This window comes from Taudactylus pleione, unplaced genomic scaffold (genome assembly GCF_031769625.1).
Source record: "Taudactylus pleione unplaced genomic scaffold, aTauple2 ptg001616l, whole genome shotgun sequence".
Classification (NCBI taxonomy): Eukaryota; Metazoa; Chordata; class Amphibia; order Anura; family Myobatrachidae; genus Taudactylus; species Taudactylus pleione.
In genome coordinates this window covers 50391-67949 of record NW_028286013.1, presented here as the reverse complement: position 1 = coordinate 67949, position 17559 = coordinate 50391, and the positions used below count along the sequence as shown (strand labels likewise).

The window sequence follows — 17559 nt, the reverse complement described above, 5'->3', positions numbered from 1 at the left end:
TAGTTACAGGACGTCCTTCCTACTTTGTGCCGCCTGATTGGCTACTCGCTGCTGCCAATCACCGCACTGAGGGGAATGAGAGGAGGGCGGTCCCCATGAGAGGAGGGGCGGGGCAGATAGAAGCCATAACAACACGGAGAAGAGAAGGAAAGGGCGTGGCTATCTAGAGGGGCGTGTCTTCTATAGCTGCAGTTACCGGATGATCCCAGGAGGAAGAGGCAGCAGGTAATCGCATTTACAGGGGGAGCAGCCTGCGGTGTCCAACTATACAGGGGGTGCAGTCTGCAGCGTTCTATAAAGGAGGAGCAGTCTGTTGTATCCTAGTATGCAGGAAGGGTAGGCTGTGGTGTCCAACTATACAGGACGAGTAGCCTATGGTGTCTTTCTTTCAAGGATAGCAGCCTGTGGTGTCCTACTATACAGGTGGAGTGGCCTGTGGTGTCCTACTATACAGGTGGAGTGGCCTGTGGTGTCCTACTATACAGAGGAGCAGCCTGTGGTGTCCTACTATACAGGGGTGTAGCCTGTGGTGTCCTCTACAAGGGGGGCCTGCAGTGTCCTACTATAAAGGAAATGCAGCCTGTTTTGTCCTACTATGCAGGAAGGGTAGTCTGTGGTGTCCTACTATACAGGAGGAGTAGCCTACGGTGTCTTTCTTTACAAGGGAAGCGGCCTGAGCTGTTCTACTATACAGGGGGGAGTGACCTGTGGTGTCCTACCATACAGAAGGAGTGGCCTGCAGTGTCCTACTATACAGGACCTACTATATAGGGAACTGGTCTGCGGTGTCCTACTATAAAGGGAGTGGCCTGTGATGTCCTATACAGGGGGAGCAGCGTGCACTGTCTTACAAAACAGGGAGAGCAGCATGTGGTGCAATACTGTACAGTGGGAGCAGCTTGTGGATTCCTGTTAGTAGTTATACAGGGGGAGCAGTCTGTAGTGTCCTGTTATTATTATACAGAGGGAGCAGCCTGTAGTGTCCTGTTATAGCAGCAACTGCAGAGTAATAATGAGTGGTCGAGGAATAACACATAATAGGTATAACATGTATGTACTGTATATACCAGATGATACATAACAGGAGCTGGGGAAGGATGTGTGAGAAGGACACAGACAGGACATGTAACAAAGTGCTGCACTCCCTGAGCTGAGACTGTCTGTCAGGACGTCTTGTTATCCTGAGCAATAGAGACTCTCTCAGAGACAGCCAGTGGCTGTGACAGTCCCCAGATCCTCAGAGTGTCACTGATTATCCCCCAGGACATGTCTCACCCCACCCTACGCTGCACACACACGGCCGGCAGGCTGGTCACACATGTAACATACATCTGAGGTGCGGTCATTTGTCATTTCATCATTTGTGCAGAGTGACTGATGGGATTCTGTATTGTGTAACCCTTTGTGTGTCCCCTGGGCTGCCTGCTGTCCTATCCCTGAGTTACTAACCTCTTCTGTTCCCTTCCCCCTCCCCTGTGTTACTGACACCTCTGTACAGCTGTTACACCCCCTGTTGTGCGCTCTGTATTCCTACGTTACTTCCCCTCTCCCCATATCTGCACCCCTTCTGCTCTCCTATGTACTCTCCCCTCACACCCCTGTTACCTGTATGACCTCAGTATAGTCACAGACTCTCTCCCCATATCTGCACCCCTTCTGCTCTCCTGTGTACTCCCCCCTCACACCCCTGTTATCTGTATGACCTCAGTATAGTCACAGATTCTCTCCGTATCTGGAATAAATGTAAAACAAAAGTGAAAATTCCCAACATCCCTAATTCATGTGTTTGTTAAAGATTCACGTGGAGCAAATTGCACCAAATCTGTGTCTGGGAGGAATAAGACCCCCGGCCAGGAGAGGAGCATTGGTGTAACCTTATACAGTACAGCGTTGTGTGACGGCCTCTGAGGAGCCTTATGGGGCTGGGTCACAGGAACCTCTGACAGACACTGACCAGGGCTCTATGGCTGGGGGGAAAGGGGAGACTTACTGGTCACTCAGTGTTACATGTCTGACTTTGTTACATGTGTTCCCTGTGATATTTATTATATTTATTCCTAGATAGTCCTGCTGTGAGGAACCAAAGTCTTTATTACACCTCACACATTCTGTATTCTCACTGATTCATTGAGGATGGACAAGGACGGGAGTCACAGGTCTGAGAGGATCTTACATCTCACTCTGGAGATCATCTATCTTCTGACTGGGGAGGTGAGAGGGTCTGGGGTGTCACAGTGACATCACTTATATCTATAGTAATAATACAGGGACATGACTGGGGAGGTGAGGGGATCTGGGGGTGTCACAGTGACATCACTTATATCTATAGTAATAATACAGGGACATGACTGGGGAGGTGAGGGGATCTGGGACTGTCACAGTGACATCACTTAAATCTATAGTAATAATACAGGGACATGACTGGGGAGGTGAGAGAATCTGGGAGTGTCACGGTGACATCACTTATATCTATAGTAATAATACAGGGACATGACTGGGGAGGTGAGGGGATCTGGGAGTGTCACTGTGACATCACATATCTATAAATAATACAGGGACATGGCTGGAGAGGTGAGAGGATCTGGGAGTGTCACAGTGACATCACTTATATCTATAGTAATAATACAGGGACATGACTGGGGAGGTGAGGGGATCTGGGAGCGTCACTGTGACATCACTTATATCTATAGTAATAATACAGGGACATGACTGGGGAGGTGAGGGGATCTGGCAGCGTCACAGTGACATCACTTATATCTATAGTAATAATACAGGGACATGACTGGGGAGGTGAGAGGGTCTGGGAGCGTCACAGTGACATCACTTATATCTATAGTAATAATACAGGGACATGACTGGGGAGGTGAGGGGATCTGGGGGTGTCACACTGACATCACGTATATCTATAGTAATAATACAGGGACATGACTGGGGAGGTGAGGGGATCTGGGAGTGTCACAGTGACATCACTTATATCTATAGTAATAATACAGGGACATGACTGGGGAGGTGAGGGGATCTGGGGGTGTCACAGTGACATCACATATCTATAGTAATAATACAGGGACATGACTGGGGAGGTGAGGGGATCTGGAGGTGTCACAGTGACATCACTTATATCTATAGTAATAATACAGGGACATGACTGGGGAGGTGAGGGGATCTGGAGGTGTCACAGTGACATCACTTATATCTATAGTAATAATACAGGGACATGACTGGGGAGGTGAGGGGATCTGGGAGCGTCACTGTGACATCACTTATATCTATAGTAATAATACAGGGACATGACTGGGGAGGTGAGGGGATCTGGGGGTGTCACACTGACATCACGTATATCTATAGTAATAATACAGGGACATGACTGGGGAGGTGAGGGGATCTGGGAGTGTCACAGTGACATCACTTATATCTATAGTAATAATACAGGGACATGACTGGGGAGGTGAGGGGATCTGGGGGTGTCACAGTGACATCACATATCTATAGTAATAATACAGGGACATGACTGGGGAGGTGAGGGGATCTGGAGGTGTCACAGTGACATCACTTATATCTATAGTAATAATACAGGGACATGACTGGGGAGGTGAGGGGATCTGGAGGTGTCACAGTGACATCACTTATATCTATAGTAATAATACAGGGACATGACTGGGGAGGTGAGGGGATCTGGAGGTGTCACAGTGACATCACTTATATCTATAGTAATAATACAGGGACATGACTGGGGAGGTGAGGGGATCTGGGAGTGTCACAGTGACATCACTTATATCTATAGTAATAATACAGGGACATGACTGGGGAGGTGAGGGGATCTGGGAGCGTCACTGTGACATCACTTATATCTATAGTAATAATACAGGGACATGACTGGGGAGGTGAGAGGGTCTGGGAGCGTCACAGTGACATCACTTATATCTATAGTAATAATACATGGACATGACTGGGGAGGTGAGGGGATCTGGGAGCGTCACAGTGACATCACTTATATCTATAGTAATAATACAGGGACATGACTGGGGAGGTGAGGGGATCTGGGAGCGTCACAGTGACATCACTTATATCTATAGTAATAATACAGGGACATGACTGGGGAGGAGAGGGGATCTGGGAGTGTCACAGTGACATCACTTATATCTATAGTAATAATACAGGGACGTGACTGGGAGGTGAGGGGATCTGGGAGTGTCACAGTGACATCACTTATATCTATAGTAATAACCGAGCAGCAGGGAGCCGGTCTCAGATATAGTATCAGTCCCACAGTCCTGGCTGGAGTTTGGATTTAGTACATTGCACAAGTATGAGGTTTACACTGACCCAAACATGTCGGAGCTGCAGGATATACTATATACTCATTTTACTGTATATAGAATATTGTTACAGGACAAGTATTTGTAAATATAGTTTTCTTGTATATTATGTAAAATGAACACCTGAATAAACAGTGTAATTTAAATGGAGTTTAACTGACCTTTCCATTGATGTTTCCCCCAATACACAGGGTTATACAGTAGTGAAGAAGACATCCGATGTGCATGAGACACCCAGCAGCCGACTCCATGTGTCAGGAGGACTGAGCAGGAACCAGAGTCCCATCACGGTGCCTCCACCTCACTCACTGATACATGAGAGACACAATGACCAGAAGATCCTGGAACTCGCCAATGAGATCATTCAGCTGCTGACTGGAGAGGTGACTGCTGGGAATGGGACATTATACAGTAAAACCAGGGGATGTGTCTGGGTGATGACTGGAGAGGTGATTGCTGGGAATGGGACATTATACAGTAACACCAGGGGATGTGTCTGGGTGATGACTGGAGAGGTGACTGCTGGGAATGGGACAATATACAGTAACACCAGGGAATGTGTCTGGGTGATGACTGGGGAGGTGACTGCTGGGAATGGGACATTATACAGTAACACCAGGGGATGTGTCTGGGTGATGACTGGAGAGGTGACTGCTGGGAATGGGACAATATACAGTAACACCAGGGAATGTGTCTGGGTGATGACTGGGGAGGTGACTGCTGGGAATGGGACATTATACAGTAACACCAGGGGATGTGCCTGGGTGATGACTGGAGAGGCGACTGCAGGGAATGGGACATTATACAGTAACACCAGGGGATGTGTCTGGGTGATGACTGTATCATTGTGTGTGTCAGGTTCCTATAAGGTGTCAGGATGTCACTGTCTATGTCTCCATGCAGAAGGGGGAGTATATAGAGGAACACAGGGGTCTGTACAAGGACGTGATGATGGAGAATCACCGGCCCCTCACATCACTGGGTAAGAGGACACTGCCATTTATTGTACAGGGGAGATTAGGTATGGGGGCTCCCTATATACACATAATATAATAATCACATATATACAATGTACTCAGTCACTGTGTGTCTCCTACAGATGGACCCAGTAACAGAAATAACACAGAGAGATGTCCCCATCCTCTTTATTCACAAGATTGTACAGAGGAGAATCACAGGACCCCACAGGAGCATCAGGTAGATGGGTTTAGGGTCTCACCAATATACCAAAGTGACTGTCACTATATGATCTGTAGAGATGCTGTGTGTGTCTTATACACTGATATTATACTGTGTAATCTCAATGCAATCAAACATTATTTTAAAAAAAAAATTTTGTTTAGGGTGCAGCTCAGGCTAATATTAAGGTAGAAGATATAGAGGGAGAAGAATAGACATATGTGACTGATATGAAGGCAGACGATACAGAGGGAGAAGAAGAGACATATGTGACTGATATGAAGGCAGACGATACAGAGGGAGAAGAAGAGACATATGTGACTGATATGAAGGCAGAAGATACAGAGGAAGAAAAAGAGACGTATTACACTGATAATAAGCCGTGGGGTGATCAGCAGTGTAAGGAGGACAAAATCCCTAAAGATATCAGTACAGGTGAGTAATAATCACTTATTACAGAATAGTCACATTCTCCTTGTCAAGTCTCCTCTTACACTCTCCTCTGTCAGTACAAACTAATGAAGTAAATGTATCTGCCCAGTGTGGAAGACGGGAGCCATCAGCCTTTATGATTCTCCTGCTATCCCCCTCACATCATGTCACTGTATGTTACCAGCCCAGAGATCTGACCAGTCTCCTCCCCACACTCTCTGGTGTATCTCAGATACTGAGATGGTGATAACAGTAGAATGCAGCTAGTTTGACTTGTGTGTGATATAATGTATAGACCATGCCTACACTCTGTTACACACACTGAGATGGAGATCCAGAGAGTGTGAGGACACAGCAGGGTGCTGCTAGTATGACCTGTGTGTGATATAATGTATAGTCCAGTGATTCCCAACCTCAGTCCTCGAGGCACACTAACGGTCCTGGTTTTAGTGATATCCATACTTAAGCACAGATGGTTAAATCAAAATAATTGAGGTACTAATTAGGTCACCTATGCTCAAGTGTGGCTAGCCTTAAAACCTGGACTGTTAGTTGCCTTGAGGACAGTGGTTGGGAATCCCTGGTATAGACCATGCCTGCACTTTGTTACGCATACTGAGATGGAGATCCGGAAAGTGTGAGGACATAGCAGGGTGCAGCTAGTATGTCCTGTGTGTGATATAATGTATGGACCATGCCTGCACTCTGTTACACATACTGAGATGGAGATATGGAGAGTGTGAGGACACAGCAGGATACAGCTAGTATGTCCTGTGTGTGATATAATGTATAGACCATGCCTGCACTCTGTTACACATACTGAGATGGAGATCTTATTATAGTTACACAGTAGGAGATGTTGGGGTACAGCCGGGCACGTCTTATTATAGTTACACAGTATGAGATGTAGGGGTACAGCCGGGCACGTCTTATTATAGTTACACAGTATGGTATAGTTCTGCAGAGAGGCTAATTCCATATAATTATTCTGTTCCCAGCAGATGGACACAGCAGCAGTAATAACTTGGGGAGACGTCTCATATTATCTCTAGATTGTGACCTGGACGATAATAACTTCTCACAGAACTCTCCAGGAGAAAACTCCATTACCCCCACTATGCATCCAGCATCTCATAAAGCAAATATATCATCTGTTCCCTCTAACCATGAGGAATGTTCCCCTGATAATCCCAGCTCAGATCACACAGGTGATAATCCATTGTCATGTTCTGAATGTGGGAAAGGATTTACCAAGCAGATCAGTCTTTCTATACATCAGAAGAGAGTTCACAAAGCTGAAAGGCCTTTTCTGTGTTCTGGGTGTGGGAAATATTTTGCACGTAAATCATATCTTGTTACACATCAGAGATGTCACACAGGTGAGAAACCATTTCCATGTCCTGAGTGTGGGAAATGTTTTACATGGAAATCAAATCTTGTTACACATCAGAGAAGTCATACACGTGAGAAACCATTTCCATGTTCTGAGTGTGGGAAATGTTTTAAACATAAATTAGCTCTTGTTACACATCAGAGACGTCACACAGGTAAGAATCTATTTCCATGTTCTGAATGTGGGAAATGTTTTATACTTAAATCATATCTTGTTATACATCAGAGACGTCACACAGGTGAAAAGCCTTTTTCATGCTCTGAGTGTGGGAAATGTTTTACACAAAAATCAAATCTTGTGAAACATCAGAGAATTCACACAGGTGAGAAACCATTTCCATGCTCTTGAGTGTGGGAAATGGTTTACACAGAAATCTGCTCTTTTTAGTCATCAGAGACATCACACATGAGAAAAACAATGTTTATGAGCATCTAGATATATATAGAAATTGCAGCGGTATTTGCAGTACTTGGGAATTATCAGAAGAAGCATAAATACAATGTTAGTCTAGATTGCTGTCCCTGCATAGTGAAGGATAAATGACATTTACATCATCACACTATGGGCCTGTTTCAGAAGCAATGTAGCTGCAGTCTCTTACAGATTGCAGGTGCTAATATATGCTAATGCCGAGGCACAGCCGCCATAACCACGCCCACTGCTGCCTTCTCATCGGTACCATTGTCGCACATCAAGCAGTCACACAGCATTTACATAAGGTCTGACCATCCACAAACACTGCAGCTCTCCTGACATGCAGAGAGGTCTCATGCTGCAGCTGCCATAGCGATTAATTTATACACTCCCATGACATGACGATCACACGGATAGACACGCCTGCAGTTTTCTGTCCATCCCAGTGTTACCTCCTCCCAAATGCTATCACCCTGCCATTCACTAAGTGATGTATTCCTCTGTGCGTCCGTAATAGCAATGTAATCGCTGTGTGTGCGCAGTGTGACTTATACGCAGGCGTGATGGCAAACATTCGCTTTAACTGTGTAACTATCGTCATTGTGTCCTCTGCTGAATCAGCCCCTATATACTAATATATTACACTTTATTATATATCCACACAGATGTCGCCAACATAGGGCTCCAACAGGTTCCTCATGTAATGGCTTTCATATTCCTTATTCTATCAGATCAGACGTTCCCAAACTCCGCTATTACAGTCCGGGTATTAAGGATATCCATGCTTGAGCACAGGTCACTTAGTGCCTCAGTCAGTTTTATTAACCATTTGGACTCAAGCATGGATATCCTTATACCCTGGCCTGTAATGGCGGAGTTTGGGAAGCTCTGTATTAGATTAGTATTGTGTTTTTGGCCTATTTGTGCAATAACAAGACCACATGATGTAATATAGGGACATAACTAATCTGTCACCATGGCCATTTACAGATTGTCCTCAGTATGTCCTGCACTGTGAACCTCCCACAGTGGTGACACCACCAGTAATGTGCAGGGTCAGGAGATGGAGATTATTTGGTAGTGACAGAAAGGACAATACAAGCTTTGTTATAATATGAAGCAAAAAAGAGAGAAGTAGAGTATATGATATGGTGCACTATAAGGATTGTTATTCCGTTTATTCTTCTGTCAATAAGTATTAAAATATATCCATCTTTATTTATATCATTAAAAATGTGTTCAAGAAAAAAGGAAAGGTGAAATATTGGTTATAATTATAGATCGTGCTTGTAGTTAGAATGTGAAATAATAAGAAATAGATTAGAATTCCCTGTCACTGCTAGTCATATATAGTATAATAATCTACCAATGTTTATTGATCTTACTATCAATGTATAAGATCAACGTTGTTACTAAATACTATACGGTATATAGCTGTTTAATTATCTCAGTGATCAAACTTATATATGTCACTGGTAGCGTAGTGTATTATACAGCTAATTATGTAATGTGATATTGTAGCTGGAGTATACATAAATATAATAGGTCCTTTGCAGTTTATAGTGAGAGCACGATATAAGGTGGTTTTCTATAAAAAGATCTGTCACACTGCAGATATATTATCAGAATGTACAACTTTGTATCTCACTGTCCCCAGTATGTAATAATGGACAGTATGTAATAAGGGACAGTATGTAATAAGGGACAGTCTGTTGTCTTTCTAAATGTTTTCTCACATCCAACCAATATATCTATCGCGTTGCTGATTTATTTCCTGTAACTCAGTGTCGGCAGTCTCCCCAGTAACTATTAGTGGACAATATGTTACTTTCTTTAGTACTGTCCACAGGATCTATTTATATATCTTGGAGGTTCAGACCTCTCTTATGATCCCGGCTCAACTGCGCAAAACGTCATTTTTTTCGCTCTAAGCCCAATCCTATATACTGTCTCTTCTAAATCAGATTATTATAACAATAGACAAAGGTATACTGTCAAATTACTGTATAGTAAATGGTGACTAATTGGGAAACGCCGACGCACGTTTTGCCAGAAGGCTGCTTTATCAAGGCAGTGTTTATGGTGAATTTATGTTCTTTCCACTTACGGATTATGGCCCCAACAGTGCTCAATGGAACATTCAGAAGTTTAGAAATCCTTCTTTAACCAAATGCCATCATTATGTTTTGCAACAATAAGTTTGCAAAGGTCTTCAGAGAGTGCTTTGCGGTTACCCATAATGAGATATATCTTGTGTGACACCTTGATAATGAGACACCTTTTTATAGGTGGTCAGTTGGGATTGAACCAGTTTATATTCATTTGCACTGACAAGAGGCAGGTTTGCTTTCTAATTACTGATAGATGTCAGCTGGTGTCTTGGCTTTCCATGCCTTTTTGCACCTCCCTTTCTTCATGTGTTCAATACTTTTTTCCCTGTGTCATTTCATATTATTACACATAACTTAATTTATGGACATCTATGGTTTGATTTCTTTGCATGTGTGGATTGCATGGGTTGTTGCTGACATTTGGTGAAAATTTCATTACAATAGCCCCATTACAGATATATTTCCTGAGAAAAATGTTAATGTGCGCAATACTTATTTACCCGCTGTGTGTATGTATGTATGTATGTGTATGTATGTATGTGTGTGTATATATATATATATATATATATATATATATTGGGGCTGCACAAGCTCTTTGTATTCTCAGGTTCTTGTTATGCAGTTTTTTATTGTTTGTGTTTTAGCTTTATCCTAACTTTGCTCTTAGTACCTTTATACTGTGACTGTCTTAGTGTCCATTTCTCATACCCAAACAAGAAAGGTTTTGTCTTACACGTGTGCCCCTCTTTCCTGTCTCCTGTCACTGTGACACCGCTCTGGTGTTGGGGATTTGCTCTCTGATGGGCACCTGCATGGATACACTGGCCTGTCCTGTTATTACCTCCTATCATGGTATATATCAGCATTTTGTTAGTACATATGTATTAGATAATATGTCATCTCTATTGTATGTGTGCCATGGAGGGAATGACAGCACTGTGCGAGTATCATATCCTGCAGCTTATAATACATGAGTAATACAGAAATGACACATTGTACACAAGCCATGAATAATAACAGGAATTGCTCTGTATGAGTAACTGGACGTTACAGGACTATTATGTGCAGGATGTTACTCTCATCATTAATGTAAGGACCATATTATACCAAAGAGAGAAAGCCAGGACAGCTATTCCTCATGGATGGCTCCTAATACGTACAGACCCCACCTGATGGAAAATGCCAGGATGCTGCACATCTCTGAGCGTTGGATGTATGATCTGTTATCTATATACAGGTGCACAGCGCAGCGTCACTACACCAGTATGCCGGGAGCCTCACATCATTACTCTGTACTGTTACCTAGCTGTATCCATGTCAGTCTTGTCTGCTCATAGTTGTAATGGAGTTACATTAACTGAAATACTCTGTGCTGCTGTTACCATTCTCTTTTTAGTTACAGATTTCCAGCACCACCCACATTATATGCTGCTTGTGTGTCTGCCCCCAGGTTTGCAGGATACAGCAGCTGCTCATTTTATAATCTGCTTTTCTTGCCGCATTCACACAATATTATAGTAATCTGTAGTATTAAATATTCAATAAATAACATTCCAAGTGTTACTACAGAAGGAAACTATATTCTTGTAATCTTGCAATAAAATGACTCTGATGTAGAAAATTCTGCCTCACTGCTGTGTTTAGTTATAACTTGTGTATAAAGGAAAAGGTGGGGTGTGGGGGGAATGAGGGAGAAGGTGATACATAATAATATAATGGTCAGTAATCAATAAATATAATTCATGGGAAAAAAAACTACAAATGTAAGTAAAGTCCATGATGTGGTGTAATGGGTACAAGGACCTGTGTATAATGTGGTGTAATGGGTACGAGGACCTGTGTATAATGTGGTGCAATGGGTACGAGGACCTGTGTATAATGTGGTGTAATGGGTACGAGGACCTGTGTATAATGTGGTGTAATGGGTACGAGGACCCGTGTATAATGTGGTGTAATGGGTACGAGGACCCGTGTATAATGTGGTGTAATGGGTACGAGGACCCGTGTATAATGTGGTGTAATGGGTACGAGGACCCGTGTATAATGTGGTGTAATGGGTACGAGGACCCGTGTATAATGTGGTGTAATGGGTACGAAGACCCGTGTATAATGTGGTGTAATGAGTACGAGGACCCGTGTATAATGTGGTATAATGGGTACGAGGACCTGTGTATAATGTGGTGTAATGGGTACGAGGACCTGTGTATAATGTGGTGTAATGGGTATGAGGACCTGTGTATGATGTGGTGTAATGGGTACGAGGACTCGTGTGTACGAGGACCCGTGTGTAATGTGGTGTAACAGGTACGAGGACCCGTGTGTAATGTGGTGTAACGGGTACGAGGACCCGTGTGTAATGTGGTGTAACGGGTACGAGGACCCGTGTGTAATGTGGTGTAACGGGTACGAGGACCCGTGTGTAATGTGGTGTAACGGGTACGAGGATCCGTGTGTAATGTGTAACGGGTACGAGGACCCGTGTGTAATGTGGTGTAACGGGTACGAGGACCCGTGTGTAATGTGGTATCCTTCACAGTGGGGTAGGGGATAATGAGCTGCAGCTGATAAGACCTGCTGTCATGGCCGCCACAGGGAGGCCAATCCTGGGCCATTTTTTCAATCATGGGATCCCTGGCATTGAGTTGGTCAAGTAAAATATTTTTTTCTTTTGGGCTTTTGCTGGGCCATGAATGTACTTTTATTTTTGTATTGTTAGGGCTCAGCCAGAGGTCCCCAACACCACAGGTACTATAAAATAAACATTATTCATGGCCCAGCACAGGCCCACAGGAAAAAATAAATCTTTCATGGCCCCTGGCCGGGCCCCAACAGTCAGCAGCAGAAGTATATTAACATATATGGCCAACCCTGTCCCCAGCCTCCGACAGGAATAAATTACTTTCAGCAAAGGTCCCCAGCCCACCCTTTTCACCATATCACAGCACAGCAGGCGTATGATGAATTTGCAAATATAATGTACATCATCCTCAGAGAGGAAACTCACCTAGGCCAGTAACGCATGTATAACTCTCCAGTCTCCTCCAAACCAGCAACCAGGCAGCAAGGGGTGCTCCAGCAGGCACTGTGTGGGGGTGCAGGCTTCTTGGTGATGCAGCAGCAGGGCTCCTTTCCTGGGGGGGTGCAGCAGGGCTCCTTTCCTGGGGTGGGGGTGCAGCAGGGCTCCTTTCCTGGGGTGGGGGTGCAGCAGGGCTCCTTTCCTGGGGTGGGGATGCAGCAGGGCTCCTTTCTAGGGGTGGGGGTGCAGCAGGGCTCCTTTCCTGGGGTGGGGGTGCAGCAGGGCTCCTTTCCTGGGGTGGTGATGCAGCAGCAGGGCTCCTTTCCTGGGGTGGGGGTGCAGCAGGGCTCCTTTCCTGGGGTGGTGGTGCAGCAGGGCTCCTTTCCTGGGGTGGGGGTGCAGCAGGCTCCTTTCCTGGGGTGGTGGTGCAGCAGGACTCCTTTCCTGGGGTGGGGGTGCAGCAGGGCTCCTTTCCTGGGGGGGTGCAGCAGGGCTCCTTCCCTCCTCCTGAATAGTTTGGCCCTGGCACTTTTATTTTTGTGTCAGAGGCTTTTATTTTCACAGGGGCCAGGGCTGGCTGCCTGACACCACACTAGCCCCCTCAGCAATGCTGCTCCATCCTCCTTCACTTAAGATTGTTGCGGGCATGGCTGAAGGAAGACAGGCTGCATTGTGCTGCACTGCGCGATGCTGCGTGACCTCTGACGTCACACCAAGGTGCCGCGCACAGCCGGGCAGCATCTGAGCTGAGTGCGCAGGGCTCAGCACTGCCCGCCAATAAACAAAGACAAAGACCTTTTTTTTTATATTTTGACTCAGTGCCGCCCTCCAGGGATCGGTGCTCCGGACGACGGCCCAGTTAGCCAAACCCTAGAACCGTCCCTGGTGGGTTGGTTGGTATGAACAAATATTGTAATGTGCACAATGACACAAGTGGGGCTATCTCGGACATGCAGGATGCAGCAAAACAAAACAAGTCAATGTGACAATGTCCAGTATGCACTCATACTCCCTGAGGAAGGCCCGCACTGGGCAGAAACGTGTTGGAGTTGCATCCACATCTTCTATACCAAACACTACACTATACCACAGCTAGCATGAACACCCACACCCACAGCGGGCTGTGCTACCGACCGGTCTGAGCCGATATCAACGCAGAGCACCACCCAGCAGGAATCAACCCGCAAAACCCCAGGATTGGGGAATCATGCCTCATCACACCGTGCCAGGAATGTACCTGGATGTTACAGACAAGAAGGATGGATACACCACGGTCAGGCTACATTTCAACTGCCGGAGGAAGCATCTCCTGAAGGTCCCCATTGTGCAAGATCAACATCACACGGTTACCACACAAGGCCACCCGTGCCCACGTCTCTCTGCTACACATCCACAGGTATCCAGGCACTGACCACGCATAACCAGGACGACCAGACAGGTAAGCTGGACGCTGCCCCTAACTCTAAAAAGACCGCAACACTAGGTGGAAATTACACTCTGCTTAACCACGTATTGGACTCTCTGAATACCGGAATAGACCATTCCGGGTACTGATAATACCCACTACCACCTTCCACTTTACCACACTACCATTGTTACTGGACATGCCACATTGACTTGTTTTGTTTTGCTGCATCCTGCATGTCCGAGATAGCCCCACTTGTGTCATTGTGCACATTATAATATTTGATCATACCAACCAACCCACATCTATTATTGCTACATCTCTCTGTACATAACCAATATTCTGTGTACTGCTGCTGTCTATTGAGACCAGTAAACTATTACTGTATCTTACAACATTTTGGGTCCATTCTTCTTTTACACATCACCCAATCATTTATAACAATACCACTTAGCAATATGTCTGAGCGCTACACAACCCAATTTTCTAGTATCCCCACTCATGGCAGAAGCACTTACCTTAGTTACACAAACACATACTCTGTGCGCAAGGGTATCCATCCTGAACTATTTCTTGCCTATTTATCGGAACTACTATTGTTTTGCTTTATTACACCTCATCTGCTACTAGTGGTGCTCATAATCTATATAGTACATTCCTAATTATCAATACGGGACATGGGGAAATTCCTAATCGCCCCTACCCCATGAAAAACCCTCAGAAACAAATCGGGTAAACGTGGAGATATTGCTATCCCTGCAGAGCCTTCATCGCTAGTCGTGATGTCCTCTCAGCCTTCTCAGACGTCCTCTAAGTACCACTAACTCACCACTCTCCACCCTGCCCCAAGCAGATGCTCCCCTGCATTTCCATTAGTCTATGAAGACATGGTGAGAGCAATTAAGGATACAATGGCCCCAATTATGCAACAGCAGTCTGCTACGTCTGTGGCAGCTCTGAAAGAGGTAAAATCCCAACTTGATTCCACCGGTATCTAACGAACAGAAGATTAGTGAGAATGAACAAGATATCTTCGAATTGAAACAACAGGCAGCGTCCATGCAAAAATCCAGCTACCAGCTGATCGGCAAAGTAGATGACTTGGAAAATCATTCCCGCCCGAATAATTTGCGTGAGGTAGGCCTTCCAGAAAGTCTGAGGGGCCCTGACCTCATCAAATTCCTACCCTCTGATCTACCACAGATTTTGGGAGTTGCTGATGTTATACCTGACTTTACTGTTGAAAGGGTGCACAGTTTAGGATCTTTCTCCGATTCCTCACGCCCACGCACAGTGATACTTTGTTGCTTGAACTCCTCATAAAATGACTTTTTGGTCTGCTGCTCGTAAGATGGACAGGATCCATGTGGAATGACCATCGCCTGCTCATTTTTCTAGACTAATCGGCCGAAGTCACTAGGGCCTGCAAGGAGATGAACCCTATCTGCTCAAAGCTTGTCCAGACACAGAGGAAATTCGCTCTTCTTTATCTCGCTAAGCTCAGAATCTTGCAAGGTAAAGATTTTAAAGACTTTACTGTGCCCGCCGATGCCCGAGCATACATGGAAGAGGAGGAGGAAGAGCGCATGGCTAATCCTGACTGATAGATTTCCTTTATATACCTACTAAATATCATTTTCTGCTTATTGTCAGATTCTTGTACTGGACTCTCAGATACTGCTTTGCTCTAATACAATTAATACTTTGATTCTGTTGTGTGTTTTCCGATGATGGTGTTTCTATATTATTGCACTTTTATGTTGCTGCCCTGGGATATCATTGTTGGAACTTTGCAGCATATTTAAAATTGGTTTAATTCTAACCGATTTTTCTCTTTAGACTTTTGTGCTTTTCATGTTAGAAATATTCCGGCATATTATTATTTGTACATCTGATATTGATATGCCTATGTATATATTTCTTTCTTATACTCTATATCAGTGGTGTCAAACTCGGGCCCTCCAGCTGCTGTGGGACTATATATCCCAGCATGCCCTGCCACAATTTTAGCAAGTCCTAATAGCAAAACTCTGACAGTGCATGCTGGGATGTGTAGTTCCATTGCAGCTGAAGGGCCCGAGTTTGACACCACTGCTCTATATATTTTTATCAACATTATTACGGGGGGGCGCGGCTCTTCCTTGTTCTCATATGTCTCTAACTGTATTCATACCGTGGATTATTTCTGTTTTATTTACATTTTTTCCTTTTTTTTTCTCTGGTTCCTTTTCCTTTTTTTTATTCTGTTTTCATCTTTTTTCCAAGATTGGGGAGATGTTACAACTAATAAAATCGATGTTTTTTGTTCTATAGCAATGCGATGGTGTGCTTTTTTGGGTGGGATGTCTGCGCTATTTTCTCTAAACTCCCTAAATATTGAATAATATTAGAGTGTGTTCTTGGAATGTCCAAGGCATTAAGAGCCTGATTCAGAGGCGCTCGCTGTTTGCTAGTGCTCGCTCTGAATCAGGGCGGGATTTTTATTTATTTTTTTCTCCTGCCCACTCGCTAAGCTGTGGGTGCCCACCCACAGCTTGTGAGAGCGGGCTGGAGATGGTTGCGATTATCACGACCATCGGCATTGCGAGGAGACCCTAAGGTAGAGTCTCAGCACTCTCAATGCCGAGTGGAAATCCTGCTGTAATAGAGCAGGAAGTCCACTACCCGCCTACAAAATGGGGCGAGTCCCTACCTCCCTATCCGCGGGTAGGGGCGAGCCCCGACCCGCCCACAAAATGGGGCGAGCTGTCGATCAACATCGACAGCTGCCCCATTTTGTTGCGAGCCCCGTAGCGAGTGAAGTTCTCACTCGCTACGGGGCTTGTGCACCGCACGTGTGCACTGGGCCACCATCGACCCGCTTGCGAGCGCTATGCTATGCGCTCGCAAGCGGGTCTGAATCAGGCCCCAATTCCCCTGTGAAATGTCACAAAATAACTTCATATCTCAATTTGAAAAAAGCCGATAAATCTTTTTTACAGGAAACACACCTGACAGATTTGGAACATGTGAAATTATCTGTGTTGCGACAACGGGTTGTAGCTTTTTCATCGTATACCTCTAAAGCGCGTGGAGTTGCTATTCTTATACGGAAAGGGCTCCCATTTGTAGTTGAAAAGCAGATATCTGACCTAAATGCCCGATTTGTTATTCCTCAGATTACGCTTTCTGGTGTTCTTTACACTTTATGTGATATTTATGCCCCTACAAATTATGATCGTTCCTTTATTAAAGTATTGAGTAATAAGTTGTATCCCCGAGGCTCACCTCTTGGACTTACTGCGGCACCTGTC

The 17559-nt window shown here is 44.9% G+C and overlaps 1 protein-coding gene across 1 annotated transcript in view; it reads left to right on the top strand.

The window, feature by feature from the left end:
• The window catches only part of LOC148442105 (uncharacterized), a 252714-nt gene extending 242387 nt beyond the window's left edge, over nt 1-10327 (top strand). The window contains exons 14-15 of the mRNA XM_088464229.1: nt 7307-7390; nt 7559-10327. Coding sequence (XP_088320355.1) covers nt 7307-7390; nt 7559-7668 — 194 coding nt within the window. The 3' untranslated portion in view covers nt 7669-10327. The remainder of the gene's footprint in view (nt 1-7306; nt 7391-7558) is intronic.
• Nucleotides 10328-17559: the final 7232 nt, after the last annotated feature.